At 37.5% G+C, this 14,435-nt stretch overlaps 1 protein-coding gene across 1 annotated transcript; it reads right to left on the bottom strand.

Annotated features, from left to right (window-relative positions):
• Positions 1-8,120: 8,120 nt before the first annotated feature.
• Positions 8,121-9,068, bottom strand: LOC143643197 (olfactory receptor 8B3-like). The gene has a single exon (XM_077111955.1). It carries the CDS (start codon positions 9,057-9,059, stop codon positions 8,121-8,123), a length of 939 nt encoding a protein of 312 aa, XP_076968070.1. The 5' UTR covers positions 9,060-9,068.
• Between the last annotated feature and the right edge of the window lie 5,367 nt (positions 9,069-14,435).

Below are 14,435 nucleotides of genomic sequence, written 5' to 3'. Positions count from 1 at the left end.
TAAACTTGCAAAAACTTCTGAAACAACTTTTCTGGGGCTCCAGAGGCCAGAAGAACAAAGCACAGAATCCTGAGAAAAGCAGGAAAAAAAGACTAAGAAACTGGGTAAAGAACTGTGAGGTGTTTGCTCTGTTCGCATGCATTACCTACTCTCTATGTGGGCCACTTCAGAGTCCAGTGCCTGGCTAGCTGCTGTGGACAAAAGGAGCCCAAGAATCCTCTTCCATAAAAACAAGGCGGGTAGGGAGAAGGGTCAAGCACTGACCACAACTTTGATTAGTGAATTCAAATTGCTGGGTTATGGCTCTGAGATACTCTTTCAACCCACCCGAGAGAGAGGCAGAGGTGATATAATTTAAAGGTATACTGCCTCCCTAGATCTGTGGGGAATGGTTGCTAAAGGATGCCATATGCTGGGCAGGCCAGAAAAGTACAGCTCCAAGGCATTGTCAAAAAGTGTCAGGGCATGTTTCTGACCCTCTCCCCATGACTCTTTGGGGTTTGTTTGCACCCCTTTAATGGATCCTTGACCCTGTTTTGGCTGGAAATACTGACTTGGGAAAGTCCCCTCTGGGGTGACCCTCCTTCCAGAATTTTTCCTCAAGAAAAAAGCAGATAGAGGTAACAAAAGGACATAGATGTACTGACCTATGGAATCAGATTGAGACTTCAGAAATAAACTCTCACATCTATGGTCAACTGTTATTTTACAGTACTACCAAGTCTGCTCAACTGGGACAGAATAGTCTCTTCAACAAATAGTGCTGGGAGAACTGACTATCTATGTGCAAATAAATAAAAAAGAAGAGGACCCCTGTCTCTACCACATACAAAAATTTACTCAAAATTGATCAAAGATGTAAACATAATAACCAGGACTATAAAATTCCTAGAAGAAAATGTAAGGAATCATCTTCAGGATTTTGTAGTTGGCAATGGTTTATGAGCCTTTATACTTGAAGCACAAGTAATGAAAGAAAAAATAGATGAATGGGACCTGCACAAAGACGTTTGTTCTTCAAAAGAATTTGCTAAGAAAGTGAAAAGACAACCTATGGGAAAAAGAAGAGTTTGATATACAGAATATAGGGAGAAATATTACAATTCAAAAATCAAAAGACAAACAAACCAATTTAAAAAATGGGCAACAGACTTGAATAGACAATTTTCCATATAGGAATACAAACAGCTAAAAAGCACATGAAAAGATGCGCAACATCACTGGCTATTAGGGAAATGCAAATCTACACCACAATGAGATATCATTTATACATACTGAATGGCCACTATTAAAAAAAAACAGAAAAATACAAGTATTGGAGAAGATGTAAAGAACTAGAAACACTCCTTCATTGCTTGTGGAAAAGTAACATGGTGCAGCAGCTGTGGAAGACAGTCTGACATTCCTCAAGAAGTTAATAATACAGTATTGTATGATCTCACTTATATGAACTGATTATAATAAGCACACTAAAAGAGTTAGCATCTAGAATATAGGGGATAGAATGAGAATAGAAAATGGGGAGGTGCTGTGTAATTTGTGCACAGTTTCTATTTAGGCTGATTGAAAATAGAAATGGCTTGTGCATAATCATATGGATAAAAGGGGAAGTTTTAACTACAAGTATATTACTAGAAGGAAAGTTAGAAGATAAAACATGGGACTGAATAACACAATGAACCCTCTGATGGATAATGGACTGTGGTTGATAATACAAATATAAAAATGTTCCTTCATAAATTATAACAAGCATAAGACACTATTATAAGGTGTTAATAATAGAGTGGAATAGATGGGAAAATATTTTCTAATATAAACCATGGACTATAGTTAATAACATTTTAGTATTCTGTCATCTTGTAACAAAGGTACCACAGTGATACAAAGTGTCAACCATATAGGGGTATATGGGAATGCTGTAGATGCTGTAGTTTTTACATGACTTTTTTGTAAATGTACAACTTTTTAAATTAAAATAATAATAATAATTTTAAAAACATTATGCTATGCAAGAAACCAAAAGCAAAGAACTACATATTGTATAATTTACTTATATTAATATAATGTAATTAGATTGGTTGTCATGAAGGGCTAGATGTAGAGAGATTGATAGGTGACTACTAAGGGAAATGAGGTTTTTCTTTTTAGAGTAATAAAAAGTTTCTGAACTTGATTGTGTGATGAATGTGCAACTTTGGTTATACTAAAAGCCATTGTCCACTTTGGATGGTTTGGATGGTATGTGAATTTATCTTGCTCTAGTTCACTAGCTGTCAGAATATGTGATTTTTGCATGGGCAGACACCAGGAATCGAACCTGTGTCTCTTGCATGGTAGGCAAGAACTCTGCCTGTTGAGCCTCTGTGGCCCATCCAAGCTGTCAGAATATGATATACTAGAAACAGAACAGCTTCTAAAAAGGGGAATTTATTAAGTTGCACATTTACAGTTCAAAGGCCATGAAATTGTTCAAATTAAAGCAATTCTATAGAAATGTCCAATCTAAGGCATCCAGGTAAAGATAACTTGATTCAAGAAGGCTGAAGACTTTCAGTGTTTCCCTCTCAACTGGAAAGGCACATGGTGAACATGGCAACATTTGCTAGCTTTCTCTCCAGGCTTCTTGCTTCATGAAGCTCCCCCAGAGGCGTTTTCTTTCTTCATCTCCAAAGGTCTCTGGCTGCGTGGTTCTTGTGGCTCTGAAGCTTTTTCCAAAATATTTCCTCTTTTAAAGGATTCCAATAAACTAATCAAGACCCAACTGGAATGGGTAGCGTCACATCTCCCTCTAATTAAAGGTTAATGCTCACAATTGGGCATGTCACATCTCCATGGAGATAATCTAATCAGGTGTCCAACCTACAGTGCTGGATGGGGATTAAAAGAAAGGCTACCTCCAGGAGATGGATCAAGATTAAAACAGGGCTTTTCTAGGGCACATAATCCTTTCAAACTGGTGCATATCAATGAAAAAATATTGTAAGAAAAATCAGCAATAAATGCCTTACAAATATGAAAGTTTTAAATATATGAATCACATATGCAAGTAAAAAACTAAAAAAGAACAAAAAATAAAAGTATGAATAATTAAATAATAAAGATAAAAGCAGAAATAACGTACGAAATGGAAGAACTATAAATCCACTTAATAATTTAAAAATGCAATTAACAAAATGTTGAACAACCCAATAATTTGATGAAGAAGAAAAGGAGACGGTACAAATATACCCTAACTAATATGAAGTAAATTAACATTAGTCTATTTTAACAAGTTAAACCTCTTCTTTCCAGAACTCTATGCAATAAAATTTGAAAGCAGTGATATAAAGTTTCTTAGGAAAATAAGAGTCAATAAGAGTACAGGTATAAATTATCATCAGTATTCAAATTAATGTATGTAGAAGAAATAACAAAAATTCTAAAATCACCCTTTGACAAACACTTCATTAATAATTCTTTCAGGCCATTTTCCTCAGTGGTGACTAAACTTTGGGAGCAAATGATGATGAGAAACAGGTGGTAAAAGAGAAAATTTTAGAATGTGCGTTTGGTAAGAGGATAAAATTTTAAAAGCTAAAATTCATGTAACCATACAACATAGTATACCCTAAGTTAAAACATTCACTATAGTTAATAGTACAATAATAAAAATTGTTCTCATCAGTTGTAACTAATGTTTCACACCAATGCAAGGTGTTAATAATAGGATAGTATATGGGAATCCTGTACTTTACACATGACAGTTCTGTAAGCCTACAACACCTCTAAAACATAGAGCTGTCTATGTCAATAAATGATGGCATGAACATCATACAGAAAAGAGGAAGACTAATAATGAATGTTTCTGTGAACCTGGTTTATTTTCATTAATTATACCTCTTTTTATTATTAACCTCACTGATAGTAGAAATGGTTAAAATGTTTCATCTTACTTAAGATGCAGTATTGTTCTTTAAATGACAAATAAAATTCACAAAAAGAAACATGTCTTTTTGCAAAATATTAGATGGCAAGGACAGAGTAATGAATGCAATTTTGATATAATGCAAACCACTTTCTTCTCTTACTATATCATGATATGTCATTTCTCCTGAGATACATGATATTCCTCCTCTAATCATCCTCTGTTAACGCTATTTTGGCAATAAAGTGTGGAGCAACAAATGATCTCTTCAATACTGAATACACTGCGAGGTTCGTGGCTGTCAGCAGCAGACAGTATGTGCTACAGTTTGGCCATTCTCAAAAGGAAACAAGAAAAATCAGAATAACAAAACAAAATAGAAGTGGTGAGAAAAATAGAACAAAAGGACAAAACTGGGGGATTCGATTATACTTTGAACTATTTGCACAGTTTACATTAAAAGGATTTCATCAAAACCACTGGAAATATCAATAAATACACTAAGATGAGACAGTAACTGCATAACATGCCACTCATGAGGCAAAAGGGCTGTTAAGTTAACTCTACCCCAGAGGACAGAGAACTCACCATATCTGTCCAGATTAGGAGCACAGCATTGTGCCTCTGCAATGTCTGCAGAAGATCCCAAATAGCACACATACTTATTTACTTATCTAAAGACACTTTTATCAATAGGTATAATTTTACCAAAAGGAACAGCAAGGGGAAAATAAATTAAAAAGAAACTCCAGTCTAGGCAAACTTTTTATTACATGGAACTTAAGAGAAAATCAAAAAGGTTGATAGTGATGTCAAGAAATGGGCATGAATGGGCACTTAAACCCAAAGAGAAGGAATTAGCAATGGAAATATCCAGAAAACAAAATACAAACTAATAAAAGATAAAATTCACAATTTTTAATCATGAATGGACTCAGATAAATTATAAAATATTTATTATTATAGATACCTTAGAAATCATTTGACTTGTCACATGATAGACCATGTCTTGATCTGCAAATATGGTATGACAAATACTACATACTAGGCTGGCCAATACAATAAGAATTTATTGTCTCATCATTTGGGAAGCTAGTCAAACAGCCATGTTTTCTCCTGGAGTCTGTGGCATTCTGGTTGTAGCATGATGGCAACCTGAGTTTCCTTTAATCATATGTGTACCTCCAACACATGGTTCTCTACCTTATTTTCTGACTCCATCTGGTTTCTCTCTTTGCTTAACTTCTGCCTTCCTCTGAGTGAATTCATATTTCCTGTGCTTATACATCCACCATAGGATTGTTCTAGTTTGCTAGCTGTCAGCATGTGATATGCCAGAAATGGAATGGTTTTTTAAAAGGGAAATTTATTAAGTTGCAAGTTTACAGTTCTAAGGCCATGAAAATGTCCCAATTAAAGCAAGGTTATAGAAATGTCCAATCTAAGGCATCCAGGGAAAGATATTTTGTTTCAAAAAAGCCAATGAAGTTGAGGAGGATTAAAGGACATGGTTTTTTTGGGGGTGCACAAATTCAAACCGGCACAGGGGATAATACATGGAAGCCAGCAAAAAACAGGCATAATTTTGGTCATCCAGCCTTGTTAGCTTTACTTTTTCTCAATATTGGATAACCTAAACTATCAAGAAATGGAGAAATCCTGTGACCTCCATGACATTTCTAGATTATCCCACAAACAGAGAGGGCAGAAGGAGGCATGCCATTTCATTTTCTCACCATTTTACATTCTTAATTCTAACTTTGGTTTGTTTAACACTGACTATTTATCTCTTGAAATTATGATACACCTTCTATCTGATTCCCTAAAAATGTGACTAGAACTCTTCTTTCTACATTCCCCAAAATACTGCTGATGAGTCTTCCGGAGAAGATGGCGGCTTAGTAAGACGTGCGGATCTTAGTTTCTCCTCCAGAACAGCTACTAGGGGAGTAGAAATGATACAGAACAGCTCCCAGAGCCACGACAGAGATCAAAAAGACAGCGTACCCCATCCTGGAACGGCTGACTGGCTGAGAGAACCCGCTCCGGTGAGATCGCCTAGGGGTGCGGGCTTCACCGGGTGGGACGGCAAGTGGCCGGAGTTCCTCCCTTCCCCCTTCCCAGGCCGGCTGGGAGAATTGGACAGGTGGTCCCCTCAAGCCGCGGCAGCTGGCGCCCACACCACGCTCGGTCCCCCAGACCAACTGAGAGAATTGGATCGGAAATCCCCAGGCCGCGGAGAACGGTGACGGGGGGGGGGGGACCTTCCAAACACGTGACTCCCCAGGAATGGTGTACTCTCCCGGGCAGGCTGCAGCGGCTGGCGCCCTCCCGCCACGCTTGGCGCCCCGGGCCGACTAGGAAATTCGGACGGGCGCTCTTCCGGGCTGCGGCTGCCAGCGACCCTCCCCGCGTTCGGATCCTCGGCCTGCTGGCACTCTTCCAAGCCGCTTCGGCTGGTGAACCTCCCCGACGGCGAGAGTTTTCCAAAGTTAAAGGACCCACAGTACCTTTTACTGGTGGGACCCACAGACAAACATGTGCCACAAGCGCCACCAACTGGGCAGGATAAGAAAAACAGATCCCAGAGATTTCACAGAAAAATCTTCCAAATTGTTGGGTCCAGCACCCAGGGAAATCTGACTAAATGCCCAGACGCCAGCAGAAGATAATGGATCACACTCAAAAAATTGAAAATATGGCCCAGTCAAAGGAACAAACCAATAGTTCAAATGAGATACAGGAGCTGAGACAACTAATGCTGAATATACGAACAGAAATGGAAAACCTCTTCAAAAACAAAATCGATAAATTGAGGGAGGACATGAAGAAGACATGGGCTGAACAAAATACTGCTGATGAGGTATAATCATTGTGAATTGTATGTTTTCTCACTGCTTTATGGACATTGTAGAATAATGACAACACACTGCTGCACCAGTCACAAATTCAGGGTGAAATGCGATTTCTAAATCCTTACTGACCATCTCCACCCCAAGCACCTTCCATTATTAACCAGGTGGCTCTTGGATCTGAGCCAAAAGACGTATAGCTGATCTCCTTCCTCTTCCATCCCCTAGTCTCTGAAATAAAAGTGTCGGCTAATATAGAAAATTCGCTTTTTTTATTTGAAAAAGTAAATTTTGTATTTGAACCACTCAACTCCAAACTATATTAACACTACAAACCTCCTCTTTCCCAGAAAAGGAATCATCAGATGGTTTTCCACCACAAAAAGAGAAAAACCTATTTAGAGAAATTCATGTAACCTCCTGGAACAAATATAGTCAATTTCAAAATAGAAATGTCTTCTCTATGTCATGTCTACTGAAATAAGAATAGTTAAATAAAATAAAAGCAATATATTCCAGAAAGAAAAATAATTTTGAATTCAGGAACTTAGAATTTACTCAACTTTTTCATTGAGTTTCTGTATGATTTTAAATAAAGCATCTATATTTCTTGGTTTAACTTTATTTATCCCAGTAATGAATATATTGAACATCTGTTTGTCTGTTTGTTTTTATTTTTATTTTACATGGGCAGGCACCGGGAATCGAACCCGGGTCCTCTGGCATGACAGGCAAGCATTCTTGCCTGCTGAGCCATGGTAGCCCGCCCTGAACATCTGTTTTGCTTCTGTTCAGGTGTAAATTATAAAAACTCTTAGGAAGGAGGCAACATGCACAATATTATGTCTGCAAAAGGGAGTTGTTATTGATAATCTTTATGGAAACTTCTATCTATTTAAATGCACTTGCATTGGCAGGAGACATAGTCCAGCTTAGTTTAGGATAGAAAGACAAAAGTGGAGGAATATTGTTTGATTTATACTTCGAATAGCCCAATACAACAGTATCCTCACCTCCTCCAATGACAAAATGTCACACTAGCATTACTTTATTAATTATTGCAGTACCATTCATAATATTTCAACAGAGAAAAAATAAAGATTAAAGAGACAGTGAAAATAGAGATTTAATAAATTCCTTCCTTCATTTATTCTCAAGCAGGAAAAGAAGTAAGAAGGGGAAGAAATTGTGCAAATGATGAGGAAAAGAATACCTACGCTAATAAAAGTGGAAATAAATTATTGAGAGAAATCTCAAGTTTCTTCACAAATACAATAAAGAAACAGGATAAGAAAACTGTCATCAAATATATTGCAATTAAACACACTGAATCTCCTTGAACCAATTTGTACAGGAGATCCTATTTAAGATCGAAGCATTTTTCTACTCAAAGTTTTTCTCAGTGCAAGTTTTACATCTTTGTTCCTCAAGCTGTAGACTAAGGGGTTCATCATGGGAACAACATTAGTGTAAAAGACAGAAGAGAGTTTTTCCTCATTCTTATACCCAGCAGAAGATGGCTGGAAATACACAAATGCACCTGATCCAAAGAACAGTGAAACAGCCAGTAAGTGGGAACTACAGATTCTGAAGGTTTTGGATCTGCCTTCAGTGGAATTGATGGGGAAGATGCTACAGAGAATGAAACCATAGGAGATAAAGATGGTGAGACTTGTCACAATGATATTGATGCCCACCACAATGAAAACCACCAGCTCACTGACAGAGGTGCTCGTGCAGGAGAGCTGGAACAGAGGGAGAATCTCACAGAAATAATGGTTGATGGTGTTGGCATCACAGAAGGTCAGTCTCAGCATACATCCAGTGTGAGCCATAGCACCAGAAAATGCCATCAGGTATGAACCAAAAATAAGGTTGGAGCACAATTTAGGGGACATGGCAATGTTATACAAGAGTGGATTACAGATGGCCACATAACGATCATAGGCCATTGATGTCAGCACATAGCACTCAGAGATGGAAAAAAAGCAGAAGAAATAGAGCTGTGCCATGCACCCCTGGTAGGAGATAGTACTTCTCTTTGATAAGAAGTCAATCAGCATTTTGGGTGTAAAAACAGAAGAATAGCAGAGGTCTATGAAGGATAAGTTAAAGAGGAAGAAGTACATGGGGGTATAAAGGTGAGAATTCAGTCCAATGAGAGTTATCAAGCCCAAATTTCCCTGCACAGTGATAATATATATTGCTAGAAACAGGAAGAATAGAGGAAGCTGGAGATCTGGGTTGTCTGTTAATCCCACAAGTATGAATTGAGTCACTAAAGAGACATTTCCTGAAGCCATTCTGCTGTGAGAGACCTATGGGGACAAGAGAAAAGTCTTATATTAGAGGGAAACCCAGATCTTCCCACAGTATCTTCTCTCACCTGAGTGGGCTCTTCAGTGCAAATGTCCTGGACCCATACAATCTGCCTTTACTCCTGATACCTGATACAGCTTCCCCTTATTAGAATCCTTAAAGCTAATTATAGTAAAGAGCACCTAACAATTTATCTCACAGTGTGAAGACAAATGCTACCATAGGAAAACTTGAGGGCTGGAAAAAACAAAGGAAAAGAGAGAAGACAAGCAAGACAGAATTCTTCTTGCTAATCTCATCATGTCTTCATTCAGGTCAGCCTTCTGTTCAGCAGTAAAATTAGGCGAAAGTTCCTGGAAACCTGGAGCTGGCTTCTTATGCAGTTTAGACCCTGTTGCATGAACCATGAACATGGTTTCAAAATCAAAACTGAGGGATCAGAGTCTAAGTCCAGCAGCTGCCCCAAGTCACAGGTTAAAAGCCATTTCTAGAGTAGTGATAATTGCTTCCATGAAGAGGGAACTACAGGCTAAGATATGGGAAAGCTTGGAGCACAGGTCTCTGAATATTCTCTGCTGCCCCTCAAACAGATTCTTTCACCTGGTTCACTAGCTTGTCAGGACTGCGTAGTATGGATTTCCATCTCAAAATAAGAAAAAACGTACAATTGGAATTCAGAAACTCACCCTCTTTAGACCAGAAAACCTCTAAGCTTCCTGGTTCCTCTTGTTTAACCCTGTGTTCCTCAAAGAAGAATGTCAAACTTTGAGATGTTGGTTTCTTTTATTCTAAGAGGTTGCCGACTGGACTTAATTTCCAATGAAATCATTCAGAGCTACAGACAAATTGTGGTTTCATCTGTGAACCCCTCAACCATCAGAGAAAAAAATGAACATCCATTTGAAGAAAATGTGGATTTGATGTTGGTTTAATAATATAATGCACTTGATTATAAACTGGTTTTAAACTTGCTCAGTTTCTTCTCCAGGGAACAGACTCTGTAAGAATACAAAAATAACGGGACTGTACTTACACCCTAGAGGATGAATCTCTTTAGTTCCTTAGGGATGCTGTATTTCTCTCAAGTTTTCACTTCAGACTAGGGATAGTACATCTTCCAACTCAAAGCTAAATTGGAAATATCATATCCCTCCTGTTTTCATCTTTGAAGGGAAATCTGTCTGTTGTCTTCTTTTATTTCATTCTTTCATCCCATATCCAGAGAACTATTTCCACATAGCTTCAGTAAACAGGTCTCAATATTTTTTTATCAGAAATTTCTGAAGGATTGCAGTAAATGACTCTTCTGGGATAACTCCAAATAAAGTTTAATGCTTTGCTTTCTTTCTACTGCCTTTATTTCTAAACATCTATTAGAAAGTTCTAGCTGAATATTCTAAATGGTCCTCTTTCTAGTTTGCTAGCTACCAGAATGGAATGGCTTTTAAATGGGGGAATTTATTAAATTGCAAGTTTACAGTTTCAAAGCCATAAAAATGTCCAAATTAAAACAAGGTTATAGAAATGTCCAATCTATGGTATCCAGGGAAAGATACCTTGGTTCAAGAATGCAGATGAGGTTCAGGGTTTCTCTCTCAACTGGAAAGGTACATGGCAAAGACAGTGACATCTGCTAGCTTTCTCTCCAGGCTTCTTGTTACATGAAGCTCCCCTAGGGGTGTTTCCCTTCATTACCAAAGGTCTCTGGCTGTATGGGCTCTGCACTTCTTGTGTCTCTGCTGCTTTCTCTCTGTCTCCAAAGCACTTTCTCTTTTAAAGGATTCCAGCAAACTAATCAAGACCCACCTAGAATGGGTGGAGTCCTATCTACCTCTAATCCAAGATTAAAACCCACAACTGGATGAGTCATTTCTCCGTGGAGACAACCTAATCAAGCTCCCAATCTATAGTACTGAATAGGGATTAAAAGAAACAGCTGCCTCCACAAAATTGAATTAGGATTAAAGCATGGATTTTCAAACTGGCACAGTTCTTAAATGTAAAATTCAGTAAGTGAAGCCATCATTTTCTTCTCATCATAATAGTTAAGAATCCAGGCTCTGGAATTAGTGGGCAGGTGCTTGACTTTTACCTCCACAATTAGTAACTCTAACTCCATCAACAAATTACTCGACCTCTCTCTTCCTCAGAGATTTGGTAAGATAGAGATGGGAATAATAGTATCTCTTTCATTATGTGATTATGATGAGTAATTGAGCTAATATGATTCAAGTGTTAGAACAATGCCCAGCATATGGTAAATAGTGAGTAAAAATCACCTGTCATGATTTGCATTCTACAACATCCAGTAGATGTTCCGTCATAACACTTGAGAGACATTATTCATTATCTTTTAACTTCTGTGCTCTTTTATAATCTATAAGATCTGTGCAGACAAATAATTCTTCCATCTTTTCTTCTACTCTTCTGGTATTAAATCCTGTAAGTAAATACACAGTAGCAACTCAAAGATATTTCTGGAGGGTAAGATCTTCTCAGGCTGAAAACCTTCAGAATATCTTTCACAAATCTCAACACTGCTAAACAGTATAATTTAACTCCACAAGTTCTCCATCCAAGCCCACAGCCTCCACTCAGTAGGATTTAGCTGACCTATATTAGTGAACTGCAGTGGCTTCTAACTATTACTCTAGAAAGTCCTGCATATTTACTCTAAGTCAGTCATGCACACTGCTGCTAGAATAATCCCTGAAAACGCAGCTCTGTCTCTCTCTAGATCTAGACTTTTCAATTTCTTCATTACCCCCGGCAGTTGAATCTTGTAAAAAAGTATAAATCCCCAAAACTATGATCCCAAAGAACCAAGAAATTTCCCAAGATGTTTATCTAACAAAATTATGTAATTTTTCAAAGTCTGTATCCCAAAATTACCCCTAACACTAGATATCACATATAAAGCTTCTATCTTCAAGTTACCAAGTGCTCAATTTAAAGCCGAATTAAATAAGAGCTTATTTTTCTCACATAACAATAAATCTAGAAGTAAAATGTCATGGCATTGGTTCAACAACCCAATGCTCTCATCAAGGTATAGAGCTCTTCCATTCCATTGTCCACAACCCAATGCCTTTAGTCCTCAGGCTTGTCACCTTATGGTCATAAAATGACAGTCAGAACTCCAAGAATCATATCTTCACACGTCAATATCCAAAAAAAGAGAACAAAAGAATAATATTTCCCCTCACACTTCTTTCCTTGTATATGATAAAGTATATTTTCTACAGAAGCCAATAAATGACTTCTTCTTATGTTTTTTTCCGTGAGAATTAGGTCAGCTGGTCAAGACTTGTCGCAAAGAAAACTGGCAAAATGAATATCTCCCATGTGTAACCTCTATTGTGAAAAGCGGATTCTGATGTAAGGCAACTAGGGGAGGCAACCACAATGGTCAACCACAATAAAAAACTTGTGAAATGCTTGTTAGAGATTATTGTATTCATTCATTTTAGGTGGATATAAGTTGAATATTTATTTTATAAAGTAACATTGCTCTTCTAAGCTTTAAATCAACTAATCTGACTTGGAATAATCAACTCATCATAGAAATATATATGCATTTGTATGTGAAAAGTAAATATGCACATGCATATATTTACACACACACTGTTTATGTATAGTGTGGATGTCAGCATATTGCTATACAGAGGGATTCCTTCTAAGTCAAAAAGCATCAGTCTCTCTTAATTTTTTCCAACTGCTTGTTTCAGTTTGCTAAAATTGCCAGAATAAAATATTCCAGAAATGGATTGGCTTTTATAAAGGAGATTTATAAAGTTACAAATTTATAGTTATAAAACCATCAAAATGTCCAAATCAACAAGAGGGTACTTTCATTCAAAAAAGGCCAATCACTTCTAGGGTTTCTCTGTCACATGAGAAAGCATATGGTGATGTCTGCTAGGCCTTTCCTCTCAGATTTTATCACTTTCAGCCCCTAGTTCCAGTGGGCCCCTCTCTGAGCTTCTGTCTGTCTCCAAGCATCTGAACCCTCTGCTGTCTGTGTCAACTTTTTTAAGGACTCCAGTAAACTACTTAGACCCTCTTGGAATGGGCAGGGTCACATCTCCATCTAATCAAAAGGTCCAGTGCACAATTGGGTGGGTCACATCTCCATGGAAACAATCTAATCAAAGGTCTGCCTTCACAAGATTGGATTAGAAGAACATGGCTCTTCTGGGGTACGAAACAGTTTCAAACCAGAACATTTCATGCTCTGGACCCTAAAAAGACATGTTCTTTCCAAATGCAAAAGACATTCATTCCATCACAATATCACAAAAGCCATAAACCATTTCATACCCTATACAAAATTGACTCAAAATGAATCAAATACCTGAACATTAGAGCTAAGACCATAAATCTTTTAGATGAAACTGTAGGGAAAGATCTTATCAATCTTGTAATAGGAGTCAGTTTCCTAAACCCCAAACAATGAGCAGTGAAAAATTAAAATAGATAAATGGGAACTCCTCAAAATTAAACACTTTCGTGCAAGAAAGAACTTTGTCAGTAAAGTAAAAAGACAACCTACGCAATGGGAGCTAATATTTGAAAAACACATATCAGATGAGGATTTAGAATTCTAGAATTTATAAAGAGATTCTTCAACTCAACAACAAAAAGACAAAAACCACATTTAAAAAAACGAGCAAAAGACATGAACAGACACTTCTCAGAAGAGGAACTACAAATGGATAAAAGGCACACGAAAAGATGCATAACTTCACTGGCTATTAAGAAAAAGTAAATCAAAACCACAATGAGATATAATCCAACACCTACTAGAATGGCCATTGTCAGAAAAACAGAAAAAGACAAGTGCTGGAGAGGATGTGGAGAAAGAGGCACACATCCATTATTGGTGGGAATGTAAAATGGTACAACCACTCCGGGAGGTAGTTTGGCAGTTCCTCAAAAATTGTCATATGATCCAGCAATCCCATTACTAGGGATATATTCAGAGGAACTGAAGGCAAGGACAAAAACAGACATTTGCACACCAATTTTTATGGCAGCATTATATATGATTGGTTCCCCAAGGACCATAAAATCAGGGTCTTACTAATATGAACTAACATTAATGAGTGAACTTTGAGAGTTTAAGTTAAGAACATGGGTTATTAGGAGATAGAAATAGGGTAGAGATTGGACATTTGGTGCTGAAGGAATACAGATTGTGCAACAGGACTGACTGTAAAAATTCAGAAATGGATAGCGCAAAACTATCTGATTATAGTACAATAATATCAGTATACTGAATGAAGCTGAATGTGGCTATGATTGATGGAAAAGGGCTGGGGCATGTATAAAACCAGAAGTAAAGACAGAAGATAAAGACT

This window comes from Tamandua tetradactyla, chromosome 8 (genome assembly GCF_023851605.1).
Source record: "Tamandua tetradactyla isolate mTamTet1 chromosome 8, mTamTet1.pri, whole genome shotgun sequence".
Lineage (NCBI taxonomy): Eukaryota > Metazoa > Chordata > Mammalia > Pilosa > Myrmecophagidae > Tamandua > Tamandua tetradactyla.
Note: the sequence above shows the minus strand (reverse complement) of the source record. Positions and strands in the feature narration are given on the sequence as shown.